The following is a 22,181-nucleotide window of genomic DNA, read 5'->3' as shown; positions in this document are numbered from 1 at the left end:
AATTACCAGATTAGGTTAGGAAGGAGTTTTCGGAAGAGTTTCGGGTTATAAAAACGTAAAAATGATTGAAGTCGGCTGATTCCCGGCTTTATAAAATAATTTTGTAATTATTCAGAAAATAATTAATAATTTCATAAATTATTATAAAATCATCTAACACTCCAAAAATTACCAGAAAAATACCTTAATTATCTATATTTTATTCTGAACATATTAAAATTAACATACTCACATTTTATTACATACAAACATTCAAATATTATTATCAAACACCAGATAATTCACCAAAAATTCATATAATATTCACATAATAATCATATATTGATATAAATAATTATACGATATTTCCCAGATGTTACATTCCGACCAGCCAAATTCAGGCTAGAAACACAATTGTTTGGTACTGTTTTTGATTCCAAACCATTCCAAATCACTTTCTCTTTCTGATTTAGGCCAAAACCAACCGTAAAAACCCCTGGGTTTGATTCTCCGATCAAACTGACATAAACTCTGGCCAAACATCGATTTGGCTCATCTGTACATGAAACTTTGATTTTAATAGCTCAAATCAAAGCTTGAAACTTCTATGATCTAAGCCCTAACATCTCAGGAACCAAAAAGCACTCAAACCCAAAAACGTTCAAATAAAAAAATTGGGTATAAACCCTAATAATCGAATTCGATCATCAAAATCATCTTATAACCCCAAAATCAAAAAGACCCAAATCAGTTATGAACCCTAGAATTCGAAATTGAAAAATGACGAATTAAAACATGAAATTGATCTCAGAATTAGAAAGAACAGATCAAAACCTTTGATTTGAGTACTTGAACGACTTGATTTAGTGCAGAAATCAGATCAAAATCACTGCTTGATTGTGCAACCTGAATTCAAAAGTCCAACCCGAATTCCAGAGAATTTTTTGATTTTTTTTATTTTTAATTATTAATTATAAATAATTAAAAAATTAGGCTATTTATAGTAGGTAAAAATAATACTCCTAATTAAAATTAAGTCCCTAATTATACATCTAATAAAATTAATTGGCCACTAATTTTATAATTCTTGAGTATTAATTTCTAATTTTTAAATATTTTATATATACAATATATATGCCAAAAATTCCCAAAAATTGTGAATAATTCAAAAATGCAAATAAATGGAATATTTGAAAGTCCCTTAATTTAATAAAAAGAAAAATATGATTTTTGTGGGGTTTTTGACACCTGAATGGGCCCGAAAAGTCATTTTTCACAAAATGAGAAAATTTATAAAATATCTAGATGTTCAGAATAACACGACGGTACAAGCCATTCTAGGAAAAATAAGGCCAATTATTTTATTTGAAATATCATCTATTAAAACATAGTCCGGGTCGTTTAACTTTTGATACGAAAGCTTTTAACACATAATAAAATACCCGATAAAAATCCGGAAAATACCCTCACGATACAGAACACACATAACACATATCAATTAGGGTTTTATGACCAAATACACATAATAACATAATAAAACACATAATTTATCTTTATAACGATATAATACAAGCGTAATTTCCCAGTCGTTACATTCTTTGTTCATCGAAACAGAGGAAATTGTTGTTGGTGACCTGTACTCGTTCCAACTTAATTTGGGCTCACAACCGACACAAACAACATTTCAGACATAATACGGGGGTAATGTAAACCCAGGGTGGTCAGATCTAGTTTTTTAAGATGGAGGGTACGGAAGCGGAACTAGTCAACAAGGTGGAGGGTATGGAGGGGAGACTAGCCAACATGGTGGAGGGTATGGAGGTCGGACTAGTCAACATGGTGGAGGGTATTAAAAGGGGACTAGTCAACATGGTAGAGGGAATGGAGGGGAGAGTTGTCAATATGGTGGAGGGTATGGAGGTGCGACTAGTCAACATGGTGAGAGGTATAGAGGGGGAATTAGTGAATATGGTGGAGGGCACTATGAAGGGGTGTCCAGTTATGAAAATGATGAAGGTGGTGGAGGTAATGTGGATATGGCGTTTTTACAAGCAAGAAATGTGGTGGGAAGAGGTTCAGGTAAGCGGTTAGCCCTCGTGGCAGATGAAGTTGTAGCCAATTCATCAAGCAAGGAGAATTTTCACCTTGATGATGATGATGAAAAAGAAGATTCAGGTAGCGATTAACGTGAAGGGCATTCGGAGAGGAATGAAAATTTTTCCACCACATTTCCAGTAGTTGGGGAAGACCATCATATTTCAAGGGTTCTATGGTTTCGCACGGAGAAATACACTCCTCCAATAATGGATAACCCTAATGATATGTATCATGATGAAGACCTTGATTAGGGGGAACTGAGTGACGGAGCATAGTACAATTGTCATTTGTATTATCTAAGTTTTCTAGCATGGTATTTTGAACAATACTTCTTCTACCACTGCAATTGTAACATGTCTAGAACTATGTACTACTTCAATTTGAATGCAAAATTAAATTTATTTTACTGTACATTCGAGCTTAAAAATGTGACATTACTATCACTTTTATCCCATTTCAAACAAACATTTCAATTAGGCCTTCACATTGTTACTAAAATTATACAACAAACATTACAGAATGAATTAAAAACCAGCAAAATTAATAACATATTGATCCTCATCACTCCCTCATTCTCCACAACTTCACTCTTTTTTTCATTTTCATCTTTTCCAACTTCACAACAGTCCTCATGACATTTAACGTACCATGCAATTTCACTATCTTCTCTTTCAATCAGGTTGATTTCCATTTTGTCATATTTTTATACACTTCATCCATCTGACGGATGCGTTCACCCACCGTGAGGGACCGATCATTGTAAGCATTTCAAATATTTTCTTTATAATCTTTTATCACATCCAAAATATTTGGATTCAACTTTCTTTTCATCTTTCCGCCGCTCTCAACTTCTTTCCTTTCCTTTCCACGACCGACGCATTCCGCTATACTGAGCTGACGCCAAACGGACTTAGTTGGGGTAGAAATTGCTTTCTTTTTACCCTTATCCATTTTATGGTTTTCAATTACAAGTAAGGAGACATTTATAGGGCAACATAATAGTCACGCTTATCAAAAAATTTATTAACTTTTCATTATCACCCAACTACTTATACTATATAAATTTTACACCCATACACATATTTCATCCGAACATAATAGGATGTTATCCTCCAGAAATCACAAATGGTTGCTACGAGAAAGAGATGACGAATCGTAGTCTTAGGGTAAGCGATCCAGTGGAGTACTTTGTTGGTTTACGTCGAGAAAAGCATTTCGACGTGAATAATCAAAAAGCCTTAGGCATGATCGGATTGCTATGGGTGTAAGGATTTCGCTTCGTCGTTCCCTTTCCCTATATCCTCGCCCTGAAGAAACTCTTCCTTGGTCTGAATTTAGCCGAAAAGTGTCTAAAGCTGTGTCTCGTATTCGGAAGGAAAATAACTGAATATTTTTGCGTGGAGCCGTTATTATATGTTTTTACTGGCACAAGATTCCGTTCGTGCTTCTGGTAGAGAGCTTAAGGAAGCGGAGCAATACGGACTATTACAAAATGAGGATTACATTTTCGACGATTACATGTCCGCTAAACAAATTTGACTTCAATGTTTTCCTTCTTATTTATGTTATATTACGACCTTCACCAGTTTCATGAATTTTCTTCCCATTTAATAGTTTCATTTTCAATTTATAAATGTACTATTTCACACACTTGCAGTACCATTTTCAGGGGTACAAATTGCCATGTTTTCTATTTTTTTTTGAAAATAATTTTTTAATGATCACAATACATTAATTTTACGTCTATATCAGACAAATAATATTTTTATATATTGTGTAAAACTGCATTTCTAAAATTCATGATTATGAGTACTCGTCAAAAATTACATATTCCCCCATGATACCTTTTTTTGGAGCAACTAAAATCATACAAAAATAATTCCTTATTTAAAATAAAAAGTTCCTACTCAAATTATGTTAACATCAATTGCCACATAAAAAAAATTACAGAAAAAATTAAATTTTTTAATTTAATAAGAGAGTTCAAAAACATGACTTTAGAGTAGATTTAACCCATATAATTTTCAACTAAGGCAACAATGTAGACACAAGAAAGGAGGGGAAAAAAATTATACACAGGACACCACTTCTTGTGGGTTTTACTAGAGAACCGTAAAAGAAGTGATGTTCGGTGCCATTTCTGTCTAATTTTAAAGGGTGGTGATTTATACACACCCTAAACTTATTTATGCACACCCTTTCTTGAATTTTGACCAAAATAAGCTTGAAGTTTTAATGATTCCTATGCTTTTTTCAAACTCCAAAGCGTTCATCTTACCGTGTTTAATAATATTTTTAAATAAACGAAGTTACAATTCCAAAACTCAAACATATTGTTAAATTTAATTTATTCAATTGGTTCAATAAATAAGACATTCTTTGAAATTGACACATACAAGAATCTGCTCTTTTCTGTTCGTTCTATAAGGATATATAGGTTAGCCTTCCATGGAGTACCCTCTTATACAGAGAATTGTGGAGAACTATAATCCGTATCATATTAATATTACACTAACTATAAATAAAATTAATATTACACTAACTATAATTCGTATCCTATTGACTTGAACTAAAAAATCAAATTTTAATTAAAATATAAATTATTATTTTCTAAAATACAAATAAAATTATCAATAAAACTATATAGTTCAATCAATAATATTTTCATTTCCAAATATCTTTTATAGAGTTATAGTTAATCGATTAAGTAATCATCATGCTAAAATAATATTTTATGAACATATACGTCTATTAATAAAGTCATATCATTTAAAATTTTAAATGAACAAAATTATGAATTGAATTCAATATATATTTTTTCAAAAATATATAATATTAAAAAAAATCTGTGCGATCCGTGCATCGCACGGGTTTTAAGTTAGTATATATATATATATATATATATATATATATATATGAAATCATATATTAGATCATGAAATCATTTTAGGGTTGTTGGGAAAAAAAGAGATGGTTTCTAGAAGCCATGAAGTGTTTAGTCAAGTCCTTAACATAATTTTTTCTTCACCTTAAATGTGACTTTAAATCCATTTTCGCTATCTGGAAATTCTGCATAGGTACTCCTCGTGGACGTCAAATGTGACTTCAAAAATCTGGCATCCACCAATGAGCAATGACCAAGCCATCAACTATATATACATCACATGATTTAAACAAGTTACATGCAACACGTACATACGGCTTTTTAAAAAAAAAAACTTAGGTGATAAGATACATTTGTTTAATTCAATTTATTCATATAAAAGATAGAAATAATATAAAAATGTACAGGGAAGACCGAAGGTTTGAATTTAAAAAGTAGTAGTTGAAACTGGCCAACATGGTTTGGACATCACAAACAATGTCCTATAAATTGAAGATTCACGACTTCGAATTATCAACATCCACTTCAAACAACACTTACAATCATATTTTCTCTATTATCAAATGGCTATCCAAATAGTGCCTTTACTTATGTTCATGATCTTTGTTTTCATGCTTCTTAATTTACTCAAAACACTAATCCGAAAATCCAAACTCCCAAAAAAACTTCCCCCAGGGCCATTTAAACTCCCCATTTTAGGAAACTTGTTACAAGTGACTGGTGCACTTCCTCACCGCAGTCTCTACAATTTGTCCGAAATTCATGGACCTCTCATGCACCTACAGCTTGGTGAGGTCTCTGCTGTCGTAATATCGAACCCGAGAGTTGCTAAAGAAGTTCTCAAAACTCATGATCTTTGTTTTTCTGACCGTCCTACACTACTACTTGGCAATATCATCTTGTCCAATTGCAGAGACATTGTCTTGGCTCGCTACGGTGATCACTGGAGACAATTCCGAAAAATATGTACCTTGGAACTCTTGAGTGCTAACAAAGTTAGGTCTTTCCGATCTATTCGAGAGGAGGAGGCAAGGGATCTTATTCAATCCATTCAATCAACATCAGGATCACCAGTCAATATCAGTAAAAAGGTTTCTAATTTGGCGAACTCGATAACTTGTAGGTCTACGATTGGAAAGAGATGCAAGTATCAACATGAACTCATAGAAGCTACCGAGAATATAGCCTATTGGGGTGCAGGTTTTTTCATGGCTGATTTGTTTCCATCTATGCTAGTTTTTCCAGTTCTTAGTGGAATGAAGCCTGCATTACAAAAGGTCCGAAGGGAGCTTGATCATATATTCGATTACATCATTAATGAACATAAGCAAAAGTTGGCTAGTAGAAAAGAGAAAGGAACTAAACTCGAAGCAGAGGAGGAAGATCTTGTCGACATTCTTCTGAGAGTTAATGAAACTCTGCAACTTGAATTTCCGGTTACTGCCAATGACATCCAAGGCATTGTTTTGGTAAGTAATATATTTCAATGCAAAGTTACAGAAAAAAAATTATAGAGCTAAATCTTCAAAGATCAAGTTGCTAATTAATCTTGATTTCTTGTCTCATTAATAACTTATTTACATATCTTTTACAGGATATGTTCACTGCGGGAACTGATACATCTTCAGCGGTGCTAGAATGGGCGATGTCGGAGTTGATGAAAAAGCCTAGCGCAATGAAGAAGGCACAAGAAGAATTGAGAACAGCCCTGAAAGGAAAGAAAAGTGTAACAGAAACTGATATTCAGGGTTTGAGTTATCTAAAGCTAGTGATCAAAGAAACCCTACGCTTACACCCACCGGTTCCACTACTACTCCCTAGAGAGTGTAGAAAAGAATGTGAAATTGATGGATACACTATTCCTGTTGGAACCAAAGTCATGGTAAATGCATGGGCTATCGGAAGAGATCCCGAATGTTGGGTTGATGCCAACAGTTTTATCCCGGAGAGATTCGAAGAAAGTTCAGTTAATTACATGGGAGCTAACTACGAGTTTATTCCGTTTGGCGCTGGACGGAGAATGTGTGCTGGAATATCATTTGGTATAGCTAGTGTTGAGCTTCCTCTTGCCCAGATGTTGTATCACTTTGACTGGACACTTCCTGATGGGATGAAGCCTCAAGATTTGGACATGGACGAAACTTTTGGGGCCACTACTAAAAGGAAGAACAGCTTGTTTCTGAATGCCACTCCTTACATTTCTACCCTCGAAGATTAAAATTGATCAAGTTTTTTTTCCGGTGTGCTGTTTTCAATAATTTATCATTTAGAACCTTTATAATTTCTTAATCCTAAATTGTAATTTTATTATTTATACTTATATTTAAATTTATTCAGTGTTTTATGCGTGATGTGCATCCCAAAGACAAGATTAATTAGCATTGCTTATTTTCAGTGGTTGGTCTCGTTCATTTCTGTCGCAGTTACTGAGATTTTTTGTAGTGAGCTAATCTGCAGGCTTTCTAGCTCGACCTTAATTTCTGCTGATAAAAGATCAAAATTTTCTAAATTTTCTAGCTCGACCTTAATGATATCTTTCTATCTCTATACATAGCCCGATCAAGATGAGTAAATCTTTAATTTCTTGTATCCGCAGGACATGTTCACCGCAGGAACTGAAACATCTTCTGCAGTCCTGGAATGGGCAATGTCGGAATTAATGAAACATCCCAGAGTAATGAATAAGGTGCAATCAGAAGTACGGGAGGTAGCAAAAGGGAAAGAAAGAATAGAAGAAACAGATATACAAAAAATGAGTTACCTAAAACTTGTAGTCAAAGAAACCCTACGCTTACATGCACCCGTTCCATTACTTCTACCAAGGGAATGCCGAAAAGAATGTGTGGTAGATCGATACACCATTCCTGTTGAAACCAAAGTTATTGTAAATGCGTGGGCTATCAGAAGAGATCCTGAATATTGGGACGATTCCGAGAGTTTTATACGAGTGAGATTCGAGGACAGTTCAGTTGATTATATAGGAGCTAATTTTGAGTTTATTCCATTTGGAGCTGGTTGGAGAATGTGTGTGCGGGAATCTCGTTTGCAGGAGCTACGGTTGAGCTTCCTTTCCTCTGCACAAATCACTACAATAAGAAAAGGCTAAATATGACCGAAATTTTTGAGTCATATTTAATTAAAATCGACTGCTAGCGGTCATATTTAATTAAATATGACCGAATTGTGTTGATCTTTTTTAGGCTGGTCAAATTTAGCAAAATTGGTCAAATTTTAAATTTGACCGACTAAATGTGACCGCTCAAATTTGACCACACTTAAAATTGACTGAAGTTAGTTATTTGTATTTTTTCACTCCTAACTTCAAAATTTTAAAAAATTTAAATTTTCCGCTTTTTATACATAAATATGATCAACTGCGGTCAAAATTATAAATTTGATCGAATGATTCTCAGTCAATTTAATAAATTTGACTGGTTTATTTTCTGGTCACATTAGGGCTTTATGGCTAAACAAGAATGTATCAACACTTAAAACATAAAAAACAGCACTAAAGCAGAGCTTCCAATAGTCATCAAGTTGCCAAATGTAAACAGCAAAGTAAATTTGATGGGATAGGAGAACACAATTAGTCACCGCAAAAAAGACATCAAATGTTACAAATTAGATTATGGTGAATAGTCCAGAGAAGGCACATATAGATATAGCACATTGATGTAAACAATATGAACCAAACATAAGCAAAATAAAGATCTAAGCTTACATCACAAGCTATAAACTCTGCGGTACCTAAAGTATTAGTAGATAGGTTCATTTGGATCATACATATCTCTAAAACTCCCCTTTTTTGAAAAGCCCATTTTAATATTAGATAATCTTTTAATGAAAATCAGAATACTATTTTACAATAAAATTGGGGTTTAAATTCGAGACCTCCGGTATTAGGCTCTATACTCGATTAGATTATAACCAAAGTTCCCTACACAAACTGAATTTACATAATCAATAACTCTACATTCTATACAAAAATACAACTTGTCATCACAATGCAAGTAAATATAAAAACAGAAACACGAGAATCAAATAGAGTGATTAAAAGGTCACACCAAAAGCATGAGGACTAAAGCAGTGAGCAAACAGGCATTGAAAGCGTAGATTCTCTGGTAGATTAATGCTCCGTTTGAAAGTGTTGTTAAAAACTGATGTACAGGAAAATTATATGATTGTTTGGTAATTTTTTTAATTTATGTATATTTTGAGATATAATATATAAAAATAATGTTTTTGAGAAGGTTTGATGGTAAAACTGATAACTACTTCTTGTAAAAGCTGAAAACAGTTTTTTTTCAAAAGCATGGGGGAGATATTTTTGCTAACAGCAGCTTTTAGATCAAAAGCGTTTTCCCAGACTACAACTTTTAGAATTTACCAAACACCTTTCTGACAGTTTTTCAGCAAAAAACTGTTGTAACTGTCTACAACAGCAATACCAAACGGGACCTAAATTAATATCAGGTAGAGTAAATTTAATGAATGAAATATTGATTTTAATTAAGATCAGAAGTGTGGATTAAATAACCTGGAGATGAAAGAGTGAACGGAAGTCTTGTGTATCATATAGTAATTCATCTTCTCCTCATTCTTCATCTCCTCCTCGAAATGATTGGTTTAGTTTGTTCCATATTATTTTGGCTTGCGTAGATGTGTGGGTATTTCAGCCTGTAGATTGCAGCTGTTCCGATCTATAGCTTCAAAAATGTATTAATTAGAGGTTGGACGCATTATAATAATTCACAACAGAAAATACACGTGCCTTCAATATGCATGTATAAAAAGTAGAATTATCTAATGATGAAGTTGAATGCTACGTATAGAGGTGGCCAGACGGTCGGGCCGGCCGTGCCGTGCCGAATTTCCGACGAGCCGATTCAATTACCCCGTAACTCGTGAACGGCACGTAAAAGTGAACGAGCCGAGCCGTGCCGGTTTGATAAAATGATAACCCAGGATCGGCTCGTGAATTAGGCGAGTTTTCCGAATTAGGCGACTTACGCGAATACGAGCCGATTAACCGTTCGTTTGACGAATTGAGACAAGTTAGCCAGTTAAACCGGCAATTATGTAATGCTTACATGGAAAGTGGAAACAGAATATTGTATAACCATTTTATGTACAACCAAATTGCAACAAGTGGCAAGCAAAGCAATGCTTTTGGTCCACTCCTCCACTCAGTTGTTTTTTTCTTAATTTTTTATTAGGAATGTACATGTCTGTGAATACCAACTTGGTAATACCAACTATAGACTGTTGTGAATTGTGATTCAGAAATTGAAAAATTGATAAATATATATTTATATTTATGTAAACTTATACAGCTAGAATCAAAATTAAATATTTAGATAATATTTAGATGGCTACGAATTATGATGAATATTTTTTTAGTTTTAATAAAATTTTGATTCATGATAAAATAATATTTTTATTATGTTCAATTAACATTTTCAATTTTTAACATATTTTAACATTTCAACATTTTTATTTGATCAAATAAGTGACTAGTTTAGTTTTAAAAACATTTTTTTTGTATCTTCAATTTTTCTTTTCAAAATTGTATTTTTTTCGAATTTATAAAACTAACATTTTTATAATGAAAAGAGGACGGTACCTCTATAAATTTTATTAATTAAAAAAATGTTACAATTGATTTGAGAGGACTCCTCTCTAAAAAAACGGAACAAACCGTGTTTGCATTTTAAATAAAATACAAAACATAACAAATTTTAAAAATACAAGGCAAACAAATATTATTAACTATTCAATTTCTTCTTCTTGTGGATCGTTCGCTGACATACCCGATTCCGATGAAGTGTCCATCGTCATCCAAGTATCCTCTTCGCCGTCCGAATCATCTTTTTTCAACCCTTGTTGTCTCTTTGCTGCTTGATCCCAATCCTTTTTGCAAACACATATCTTGACCACATCCGGTGCAAGACTTGATCTTTTCTCGTCCAATACTCTTCTACCGGCACTAAAAGCAGACTCGGAAGCAATGGTAGAGGCGGGAACTACTAAAATGTCCCTTGTAATTTTAGCTAATACGGGAAATTGGTTCTCGTGATTCTTCCACCATGTTAGTATTGAAAAATCCTCATCGAACTCATAGTTATATGAAAATAACTCTCTAAGCATGCTAAATGAAGTTTGAGGTGTAGATGCATTTTCGGAAATTCTAAACTTTTGTTTTTAGTTAGGATACCAAGCAATGTGGGATTAAACCTACTAGACTGACTAGTCTTAGGTGGTATAATATTTTGAGTTCTAAGAGTATATAGATCTATAAGACGGTGTAACAAGTCTAAACAATTTTGCACATAAAGCACGTGATTATATGAAACTCCTAATACCGAGTAATAATGTTCTAACATATTTTCTAAACCTTCTTTTCTAACACCGGGATCAATAAGACATGCAACACCATAAATAAAAGGAAATTCGGTAAAATATTATATCCACTTTTTTTTCATATCAACAATAATTGCACCAAAACAATTATCTTCTTCATATGCTTTTAAAGTAGTAATAATATTAACACACTCAATAATAACAAGATGTACATTTGGCTCGTAAACGTAAGAAAATATCTTAGTACCACGGGCATAACAATCAAGCAAATCACGTACCCTATTTGCCAAGTCCCAATCATTTTCGGTAATAAGTCTATCCTCCACTTGATTTCTTGGATCGAAATTATATAACTCGGTGATAACTATCTTATATTTAATTGCCTCGCATAGTAATTTATAAGTCGAACTCCATCTCGTGGGACAATCAATTCCCCATTTTTTGGGTATTAATCCATTTTCCCTACACAATTTTTTATATTGTCTCTTTAATGTGTGTGTGATACGTAAATACTTAATTATTTTTCTAATAGGTGCTAAAAATTCGGTTATTTGTTGAATACCCTTTTGAGCCGATAAATTGACAATGTGTGCACAACATCTAACATGCAAAAAAATACCGTCTAAAGTAGTAGGAATATCTTGTGCAATATAGTAAATAGCTTTATCATTTGCCGAAGCATTATCCAAAGAAATAGTAAACACCTTGTGTTGTAAATTAAATTCGTTAATAGTTTCGACAATTCTCGTCTTTATATTATAACCCGTGTGTTGCTCGTCCATAACATCAAAGGCAATTATTCGTTTTTGTAAAAAATAATCAGAATCAATCCAATGCACGGTAACACAAATATATGGCTCACCGCAACTCGAACTCCAACAATCACTAGTTAAAGAAACCATGCCATCATAATCACGAAAAAATTCAATTAATTGCGCACGTTGACTATAATATTGTTTTTGTGTGTGACGTTTAAGCGTGTTCCTAGGAATTCTTTTAAAAGCCGGGTTTATTGATTCTTTCATCATGTGCTCTAAATTAGGACTCTCACCGTGAGAAAAAGGTAACTCATCTAGTGTAACATAAGTAGCAAAAGATTCGATCATTTTATCTCGACTACAGTGGAAAGGCATACCTCCACCGGGAGACGATATCACACAACCACCAATTTGTGTTTGTTGTGGTGATTCTCCACGTGCTTCTCCACTTTCGTGACTTTATTTCAAAATTCCGTGATGCGTTTTCAAGTGTCGATCAAGTGTACCTGTGCCGGCACCTTTAGAGTGAAGAAACGGGGATTGATTTCGGCCGCTTTGAATACATAGTAAACAAAAGCATTTAAATTTGTTGGGATCTTCCGGTACTGCCTGTCTCGAAAAATAATTCCAAATGTGCGAGGAATGTCTCGTAGACGTATAAGAGGGCCCTGCAAAATTCGAACATATACAAAATTAATAATATACATCATTCGAATATATACAAAATTAACAATATATATATAAATTAACAATATACATATTCGAACATGTACAAAATTAACAAGAAGATGCTGATTCGAACATATTCAGTTTTAATAATTACTATGCATACGTATTAAAAATGCAAAATTTTAATACACCAAAAAACATAAAAAAAATGAAAATTTATATTAACAAAAATAAAAATATAAGAACACGAATATGAACATAAAAACATAAAAACTGAGGAAGAATTTTACTAACTTCCGGTTGAGGAGGTCGCATAGAAGTTGCTTGACTCGATCCCTGAGAAGAAATAGTACCCCTTCCTTCTTCCATTGTTCAGAAATACTTTCCTGAAAAAAGTGAACTCGCCGGAATTTGTTACAGTGTTGCCGGATTTGTTCGAAAAAATAGTGTTGCCGGAATTTGTGTAACTGTGTTGTTGTGACTTACTGACTACTAGTGATCTGGGCTGTGAGTCTGTGACTGTATTGTGATTTGTGAGCAGAGAGCTTGAGTGAACAGAGATAATTCGAGGAGTGAGAGAGATTGAGAGATTGATTAAGAGTGAGACAGCTTAACAGTGAGGGCGAGATTATTTATAGAGAATAAAGAGGTGAACGTTGGAGGAGGTTGCAGGTGAACGTTGGAGGAGGTTGCAGCCTTGCAGGTGACTGTTGTTCACTTCTTCTGTTACCGTTTAGCGCGTGCCGAATAGTGCTGGTTAACTGGCCGAATAACGGGCCGAATAACAGAGATAACGGGCCGAATAACGGGTCGGTTAGTGCCGAATAACGGGCCGAAAAACGCTTAATCCAGTTTTCATTCATTTACGAATCACACGGGCCGGTTCGCGTGCCGTGCCGGTCCGTTCGCGGTTTCTGTATTCCTGATTCGTGTTCGGTTCGCCTCTAAAGCCGGTTAGTGCCGAATAATTAACCGGCACGCAATGAGCCGATTCAAGCGAGTTTTAGGCGAGCTGGTTCACGGGTGGGCCGACTCAAACCGGCCGTCTGGCCACCTCTAGCTACGTAGGGCGTAGGGTATAAAAGGTAATTTAAGGAGATATAGAGCTGCTAACTTACAAGAAATAATGATTAAATATAAAATATATTTTAGCAATATAATGAAGCGTGTGTAATTACAGTAGGATCGTGATATACAGCAGTAGCTAATTTGAATTGACTTTAAACTAAAATAATTCAAGAAAAAGATCTAATTAGTCCCACACATTTATTGTACTCAGCTCGACATCAAGTGTCCATTCATACACACATGTGAGCACGGGTTAAAGAGAGATGAGGAAGAGGCGACCATTTAGGTTTGTTTTTTATTGAAGGGGGAAGTGAAATAGAAAGGGGGAATAAATAGGGGGAAACGAATTGGATGACAACAAGGAACAAAAATTTGCAATTCAATCCAATTTACAGAAATTCAATAAATTTTTTATAATAATTAAATTACATAATAATTAAAATTATCTGTTTCCTATATTTTATAACTAAATATTATTATAATAATATTTAAAATAAAATTATTCTAAAGTCACGTAAGATAAATCTGAAAAAAAATTGGCACTTTCACGTGATTAATAATCAATCTATTTTAACATCTTGTATAAATATATCATTTACAAATTTTTCAAACATTTATCTTCGTTCCAGGAAGGTGTACATTTACTAGATTTTTCTTGTTAATAAGTTTATAAATTGATAACGTTATAATTTTGATGATCACACTGTTAGCGAATTTATAGCTTATTTTATTATTTGATTATTTTATTAGCAAGCTGAGTATAATTTATCGATATGTTTCTGAGACTGTTTTGCAGAAGTCAAATTTCATGATGACTTAGTCTGTCCGCAAGCCAATATCTTATTGACAGGTTTATCAGTTAATTTTCAATTACCGCCTCGAACTTTTTCAGGATAAACAAAACTTGCAATTTTGAAGAGTAATTATTATAAATTAGTTTTGTAAGGACTATATTATATATTTGAATTGTTTAAATATATAAAAGCTCATTTTATATTCAAACTTTTGTAAACAAAATTATTTTATAGGAAATTGTTTTACAACATTCCTATTCAAACAATTTCTTTTAGATCTATAATTTTAAAATTAAAGATATTCGCTTCTATAATGGTTTCCAGTCTATCTTATCTTTAGTTTAAATAGACTTTAAGATTATCATAACATTCAAATTATAACAAACTAGTCTGAAAGTTGGTCAAGATCAGAATGTTTTGATTATATTTGAATGTTAACTTAGTCAGTATATACTTTTGAGTATACTTTCTTTTAAGGTTGATCTACGAAGTATACACCATTACCATCTGAAAAAATACAACTTTGTAATCATTGAATATTCTTTATTTTGAGCTCCTTTTACCTCTCCAACATTGTTCCTAGTTGGGAACTTCAGTACCATGTGGTAGTTGGGAACTTCAGTACCATGTGGTAAGTTGAACTTCAGTATAATGGCTCTGATTAGAGTGTCCCCTTCCTCCAACCTCGGGTTATAGAGGCATCCCGTAAGGGGGTTAGTGGTCACGATCGTTGAGTACTCATACCCAACGGGTGAGGATTCACAGGTGCATGTAACTGCTGATATTGGGGTTTCGTCCCTTGAGGAGCCGGGGGATTCGGCCCTTGTGGTTGAGCCTCGGTTGCCCCTACCGGGGTTCCTCCTTGGGTGGAGGCATATGTTGAGTGCGGTGGTACCTCTACCACTGATGTGATTGTTCGCGATGGCACCGGAGTGTCTGTTTTAATATTGTTTCTGCTCCGTGTGTTCATCATGGTTGTTGTAGTCTTCTCACAAACGGCGCCAAATATGGTGGAATAAAAACTATAGTACGTTAGTATTCAATGATAGGGTTTGTGAGATTCGAGTTTTAATGGCTGCTCTCGTATTCGGGACCATCGGTTCTTGCAAGATGCCTACTTATCTCTGTGTGGTAGAGAATCAAGCCAAAAACGTAGTTCTAGGTTGAGGGGTAGTGCTAGCCCTTTATATAGAGTTAAGTCTAAGGTTAGACTTGTGTTTGGAGACTTGGTGGACAAGTCTACAACTTAGATGGTAATTAGGAGTTCTATAAGGGAAGGAACTCCAGAGCCTTCTGTGTAGGACTTTGAGTCAGTTTTGGACACATGTCTCTGCTCTTCCAGCCGTATTGGACCTAGTCTGTGAACAGCTTACGTTCGTGGACCTTGACGACCTCTGTTGGTGGGCCTTGTCTACATGGGTCGTCTCGATTCTGCTATGAGTTTAGACCGGATAGGTCTGTACTGGACCTTTGTCAACAAGCCCAATTATAGTTAATTTGACATTTAATGTGTATTTAGGATATATTTTCTATCCACATCACTAGATATTAACGGCCTAACCCCTAAATCAAAAATTTAATCCATATATTTTACACAAACATTCAAACAATATAACGTATTGTTGATATAAATTTTACACGCATATTATTTTTATGCCACTAATTTTTTAAAGTATGCACTATGTTGTCGTCCATAAAATATTTATAAAGTTGGAAGTAAGTAATTATGGATTTATTTATTGAATAAATATAAAGTCAATATTTATTTATCTCTTTTAAATTAAATTTGACCGGTGACTAAAATAATTTTTGTAGGTTTTTTATGTTATTTGGGTGCCCAAAATTTTTATTTTTAAATTTATTAAATGATTTATTATTTATTCAAATTAATAAACAAAAAAAGTTAAATTTAAAATTGACCACCGGCAATCATCTTTATAAATATGACCGTCGTCAGTCAAATTTGTTTTTTGATAATTTCGTTTAACTATGGCGGGAATTTTACCGCCAAAAACTTTATTTTAACCCCGCCTAAATATGACCGACTTCGGTCAAATTTGTACCCATCAAAATTTGTTCTATTGGCGGGAAGTTTCCATCTCCTTTTGTTTGGGCCTAAAATGTAAATATGACCGAATATAAATTTGACTTCTTTCGGTCAAAATTAAGCCTTGACTAGTTGTAAATGATTGTCTGACTTTAAATTTGACCGGCTTTGGTCAAAATTGAGTCTGACCAATTATAAATGAAAGTTGACCGTAAATATGACCACTCGCGGTCAAATTTGTCCGCAGTCATATTTAGTCGGTCAAATTTACCCTTATTTTTTTGTAGTGAATGCTTTACAGTTTCGATTGGAAGCTTCCTAATAAAATGAAGCCAGAACATTTGGACATGGATGAAACAAATGCATCAACTTCCAAGAGGAAGAATAACCTTTATTTATTAGCCACTGAATATCCAATCGAAGTTGCTAAATAAGATTAGAAAAATAATGCAACCATTTCCGGAGTCAATCAAGTACTAGAGCATTAGATAAATGTTGATGTTGTTTAAAATAATTTGGACAAGCTTATTCTAGTGCAATGATGGAATATTTCAATTTCATATGCATGTGTCTATTCAATTTTCCATCATTATCTAAATTTGGGTTTCGTGTCGGTTAATTGCCCGTAGTTTTCTTATAAATAATATAAAATATTAACTATTAGCAATTTAAGATATAATTTTATATTTTAACTTCAACAGTAATCCATATTCTTGTTCCTTATAAGTATTATATTAATAAATTTAAAAAGATATGGACAAAAAGTGAGAATGAAGCGAGAGCAAAAAGTAAAAAGAAAATAGATAAATAAAACTTGTATTGATAAAAATATATAAGAAAGTACTAGTAGTTCTTTAAAAATAAGGAATGAAGATCATGAATTAGTGATTTAGATAATCACTAAGACATTGTTGGAGTATCATTTTGTCTCAAATTCCTTATAATTGGAATTAAGAGTTCATTTAAGGAAGATGGTGGACTTGCATGAGCCTAGATCCAGAGACATATTTGGCTTCCAACTTGATTGTTGCTCATAACTGCGCCTTCTTCATGACTCAGAAGAAAAGTTAATAACTAAGACTACCTCTAGATATTCAACGCGAAATAATGGTTATGTCACCTGAGTTGGGACGAACGTTATCAAAATTTTAAATAGTTTGATCCCAAAATCGAACTTGAAACTTTGATTCAAAATAACTTCAATATATTCAAACTCGCACGAATTTGATAAGCTCGATTTGAGTTTCACTCAATTAATTATATCAAATAAATAAATATATATATATATATATATATAGATTGGTTGGTGTTATGGATAAAAAACTAGGGTGTATTAATTGCTAAGGTTCGGGAGCTCAAGGCCTTTAATGGCTGCTCTCGTGTTTCGTAGCTTACTGCATTTACGAGATGTCTACGTATCTCTGCGAATTAGAGAATCAAGACAAAAACGTAGTTCTAATTTGTGGGGTGAGACCCCTTATATAGATGTTGGGAGTCCTTAAATTGGACTAGAGTTAGGAGACTTGGTGGACAAGTCTCTGAATTAGAATGGACTTTGGGGTCCTAGGAAGTAGGAAACTGATTCCTCATCCTATGAGATTTCTTGGAGGTCAATCTCTAAGGAATTGTATCCTTAATTGGACTTTATATATCAGCTGACTTTACCCCTTATTAATTAATTACGAAATTAATTAATATTCAGGGTTTTGGAACCTTTTTAATGGGCTTAATTGTCGGCCCAAACCGGGCATAATTACTTCGATTTTAATTACGCAATCAGGGCTTATTTTACTTCTTATCATTTGCCCCCCAATTTCTGGAAAACCGTAAAAGATTTCGCAGAAGTTAAGTTCATTTATTCCCTTACAAGATATCGTTTTTGCGTAAAGTGTGGAGCGAGCTACACGTTTACAACGATTTACCTTGCGAGTGGCTTCAGGGTTGTTTTACAACCTCCCCATTACTTTATTTACCTTATCCCTATTATTTAGGAATTTTCGGGTATTTTTTCCTTAATTTCCAGGATTTTTCCCTGAATTTCTGGGATTTTTCTCTATTTTACAGGAATTTTCCCTTATTTTCAGCCTTAAATCGACCAGAAAGCCTGCTAACTCGACCAGGATTCCTGATCGAAATCGATCAGGATCCTGATTGAATTAATAGCCAATTTACCACCCTAATCGATAAGGATTTTGATCAGGATTCCTGATCGAAATCGACCAGGATTCTGATCGATTTTAACCTAGTTTTGCCACGTAGACGAGAATTTCGATCAGGATTCTTGATCGAAATCGATCAGGATCCTGATCGAATTAACTTGGATTTTGTTGCTATGTTCTAAGTAAAAATCAACTAGGAATCCTGATCGATTCGATCAGGATTTTGATCGACTTAGACTCATTTTTGACACTGTGATCTTTCTGAAACTCGATCAGAATTATTCTCTTTATCGATCAGGACTCTGATCGAATTAATCAAATTTGTATCTCTTTATTCGAATGAAGATTCGACCATAATTCTCCATTCTTCGATCAGGACTCTGATCGACTTAAAAGATTTTTTACCTCTTTAGTCGAATGAAAATTCGACCAGAATACTTCATTTTCGATCAGGACTCTGATCGACTTAATTGATTTTCTACCCCTTTAGTCGAATGAAAATTCTACCAGGATACATCCTTTTTCGATCAAGACTCTGATCGACTTAATTGAAATTCTGCTCGATTTTAGACCTTTCAGCTTCCTTTTCAGTTTTTAGAACATCCCTGAAGCTTCCTTTTTAGTGGGCTTTCTTAGATTGGGCCTTGCCTCTATGGGCTTTAGGCGGTTCATATCCCTAAATTTTCGGCTATATAAGTGAAGTGAGAAGTGAGAATTCTCATTTCACTTCTCACTTCTCAAATCTTCTCAAAAATCTCTCTAGTTCTTCCTTAGGAAAGGCGATTTCCGGCAAGTTCCTCAGCCACAGTTCCACCGCTAGTCCACCTTCTTCTTCCTTTTTCTGGGTTTCAAACCTTCTCCCAAGAATATCAATGGCGGATCGTGACCTTGCTAGGGTGGCCAAGATAAATTCTTCATAAAGAGGTACCTCCATTCAAATACGCTCTCCTTATACTTCTCTTGTAGATATGATAAACATTAGAGGGGATGAATATCCATCTTTCTCTGACTTAGATTCTTACAACCATGGTAATACTTTTCATGAGCTTGATGATAGGATATGGTGTCTTAAAAGCCTGTATAAACTCCCTCCTAACCTTAGAATTACCTTGGCCACTCTTGGGGATAGGACCTGCAACTGGGAGGGGATACCAATTTTATCTATCGAGGAGCCTTAGCCGCAGGTCTTAGGTTCCCCTTCCACGAGTTCATCCCACGTCTACTTGCGGATGTGCAAATAAACCCATGTCAGCTCCCTCCAAACGCATGGAGGAATATTATTTGTTTTATGGTTTTATGTCTTAGAAATAAATTCCCACTTTCAGTTGTCGTTTTTAGAAAAAAAATTCAGTTCTATAACAGTGCTTTAACTCAACCGGGCTGGGTTTTAATACGTCAAAGGCCCAAAATCCCCCACATTTTTTATGATAACTCCATTGTCGAGAATAACCCAAAATGGAGAGACGAATTTGTTAGGATGACATGGGCCGGAGGCGATTGGGCCACTCTTTTCCGTAGGCCCTTTTGCAAAGTAGTTGATGGTAGCCCCTCTAGCATTAGGTTAACTGATGAGGAGGAGGTCGCTTATCAAGCCCTCATTTCGGATGATGGCAAAATAGACACATGGACCCTTTTAGAGGAGTTTTTCCTGAAGAAAGTTGGTCTCTCTCGGGCCAGTGATAAGGGTAACTTTACCTGTGTTTTTATTTCTTTCTCTTCAATGAAACTCAATCATTTCCATATTTTGATGTTTTTCTTCCTTTTTCATTTCAGCTTGCGAGGCCATTAATAACATAAACAGGCCTAAGGAGGGGGAATCTGGCTGCCAAAAGAGGGCCAAGCTAAACAAAAATCCCAGGAGCAAGCATGATGCTCCTACTTTCCTTAGGCCCCACATTCCAGTAGTAGAGCTGGGGGATGATGTGGATCCTCCACTTAAGGCGCACTCATTTAGGCCCAACTGGGGTTTTAGGAGAAGCGATACGGTGGTTGGGTCCACCAAACATGCTAAGGATTGGTCATACCATTCCATAACTCCCCATGATTTCACTGACATTGTCACGGGGAGTGACATTGAGACTATTGAGCTCATAGGCTCACAGGCCCAAGCTTCGGTAATATCTCTTTCTTATTTTCTAATTTCAACTTTTCCTTTATTTTTTATAAATCTGTGTTAAATCTTACTTCTATGTGTAGAGCAACACGTACTTCCAGGCGACCCTTCATCAGGCTAGGTCCTGGAAGGGAAATTCAGATGAATTTGAGAGGGATATGAAGAAGTGGAAGGAAAGGGCTGAGGTCTTGGAGAAGAAGCTGAAGACCAAGGGGGAGGAGCTGTCCAAGGCCCATTCCGAGCTGGTTAAGCTTCGGAGTGATAAAGAAACCATCATTGATGACTATATGGATTCTCAGAAATTCAAGGATCTTATGGATATTTATGATGAGGGTCTTTATCCTCTTCAGTTTACCCGAGCGTGGGATGCGGCCGTAAAGGCAGTGTCTGAGAAGCACCTGGGCTTAATAGATACCAAGGACTTCATAAGTCCTGAACAGCCAAAGACAGAGGATAGTCTGGATGCTCTCTTCAACTCTCCCAGGACCGAGGACCACGTTCTAGATCCCAACACTACCTCTCCTCCAGCTTCTCCTGTAAAGGAACCTGAGCCTTCTACCAACGCTGAGAAGGGGGACACTGAGAAGGAGCAAGAGAAGGATGGCTCCAACATGGAGGAGTAGTTTCCTTTAGTCTTTCTAGACTTTGTGTTTATTGTTTTTATCTTAACTTATTGTACTCTGAACTTGTTCCCCTTCGGGGATTATTTATGTTATCTCCAAGTGGTTTGTTTGCTTTACTATTTTCTTCCAAGTACGTGCATTATTTTATGGGAGTTAGATAGTTTTCTTGCCTTTTCATAGCTTTCCCTTACATTTTTTTGTACTTGTACTGAATAGATGAGCAAACTGAACCATACATAGCATGAACCAAATAGTTCTAAGATAAGTCTATGGAAACTTTACTAATTGTAAACTCTTTGGATCTATCCCTTACATAATTCTTCCTAGAACTGGAATTTGAAATAATAGTCTAATAACATACGAAATCCTAAGCAAGCAAAGCTTCTAGGTGCTTTTCAACCTTGTTACCACTATAGTATGTATAAACTAAATATAGTAAACTTTCAGATTTTGAGCCTGCCAAGTCCGAGGTATTTCTTCTCCTTCCATGGTCTCCAATTTGTAAGTTCCTCTCCCTTGAACACTCTTAACCTTATATGGCCCTTCCCAATTCGGGGCAAACTTTCTTTTCTGCCCTACTCCAGGATCTTCCACATTCCTTAAGACCAAATCCCCTTGCTTGAAAAACAT

The 22,181-nt window shown here is 34.8% G+C and overlaps 1 protein-coding gene and 1 pseudogene across 1 annotated transcript; both read left to right on the top strand.

The window, feature by feature from the left end:
* Positions 1 to 5,466: 5,466 nt before the first annotated feature.
* Positions 5,467 to 7,276, top strand: LOC141676486 (cytochrome P450 CYP71D312-like). The gene is made up of 2 exons (XM_074482138.1): positions 5,467 to 6,429; positions 6,555 to 7,276. Exons 1-2 carry the CDS (start codon positions 5,524 to 5,526, stop codon positions 7,176 to 7,178), a joined length of 1,530 nt encoding a protein of 509 aa, XP_074338239.1. The 5' UTR covers positions 5,467 to 5,523; the 3' UTR covers positions 7,179 to 7,276.
* A 144-nt stretch (positions 7,277 to 7,420) lies between these two features.
* Positions 7,421 to 17,090, top strand: LOC141680590 (desmethyl-deoxy-podophyllotoxin synthase-like; annotated as a pseudogene).
* The last annotated feature ends 5,091 nt before the right edge of the window (positions 17,091 to 22,181 follow it).

This window comes from Apium graveolens, chromosome 8 (genome assembly GCF_009905375.1).
Source record: "Apium graveolens cultivar Ventura chromosome 8, ASM990537v1, whole genome shotgun sequence".
In the NCBI taxonomy this organism is placed as follows: Eukaryota; Viridiplantae; Streptophyta; class Magnoliopsida; order Apiales; family Apiaceae; genus Apium; species Apium graveolens.
Note: the sequence above shows the minus strand (reverse complement) of the source record. Positions and strands in the feature narration are given on the sequence as shown.

Coding starts and splice junctions, on each gene's coding strand:
- LOC141676486 (XM_074482138.1), top strand. CDS start 5,524: ATGGCTATCCAAATAGTGCCTTTACTTATGTTCATGATCTTTGTTTTC. Junction 6,430..6,554: donor ACATCCAAGGCATTGTTTTG/GTAAGTAATATA, acceptor TATCTTTTACAG/GATATGTTCACTGCGGGAAC.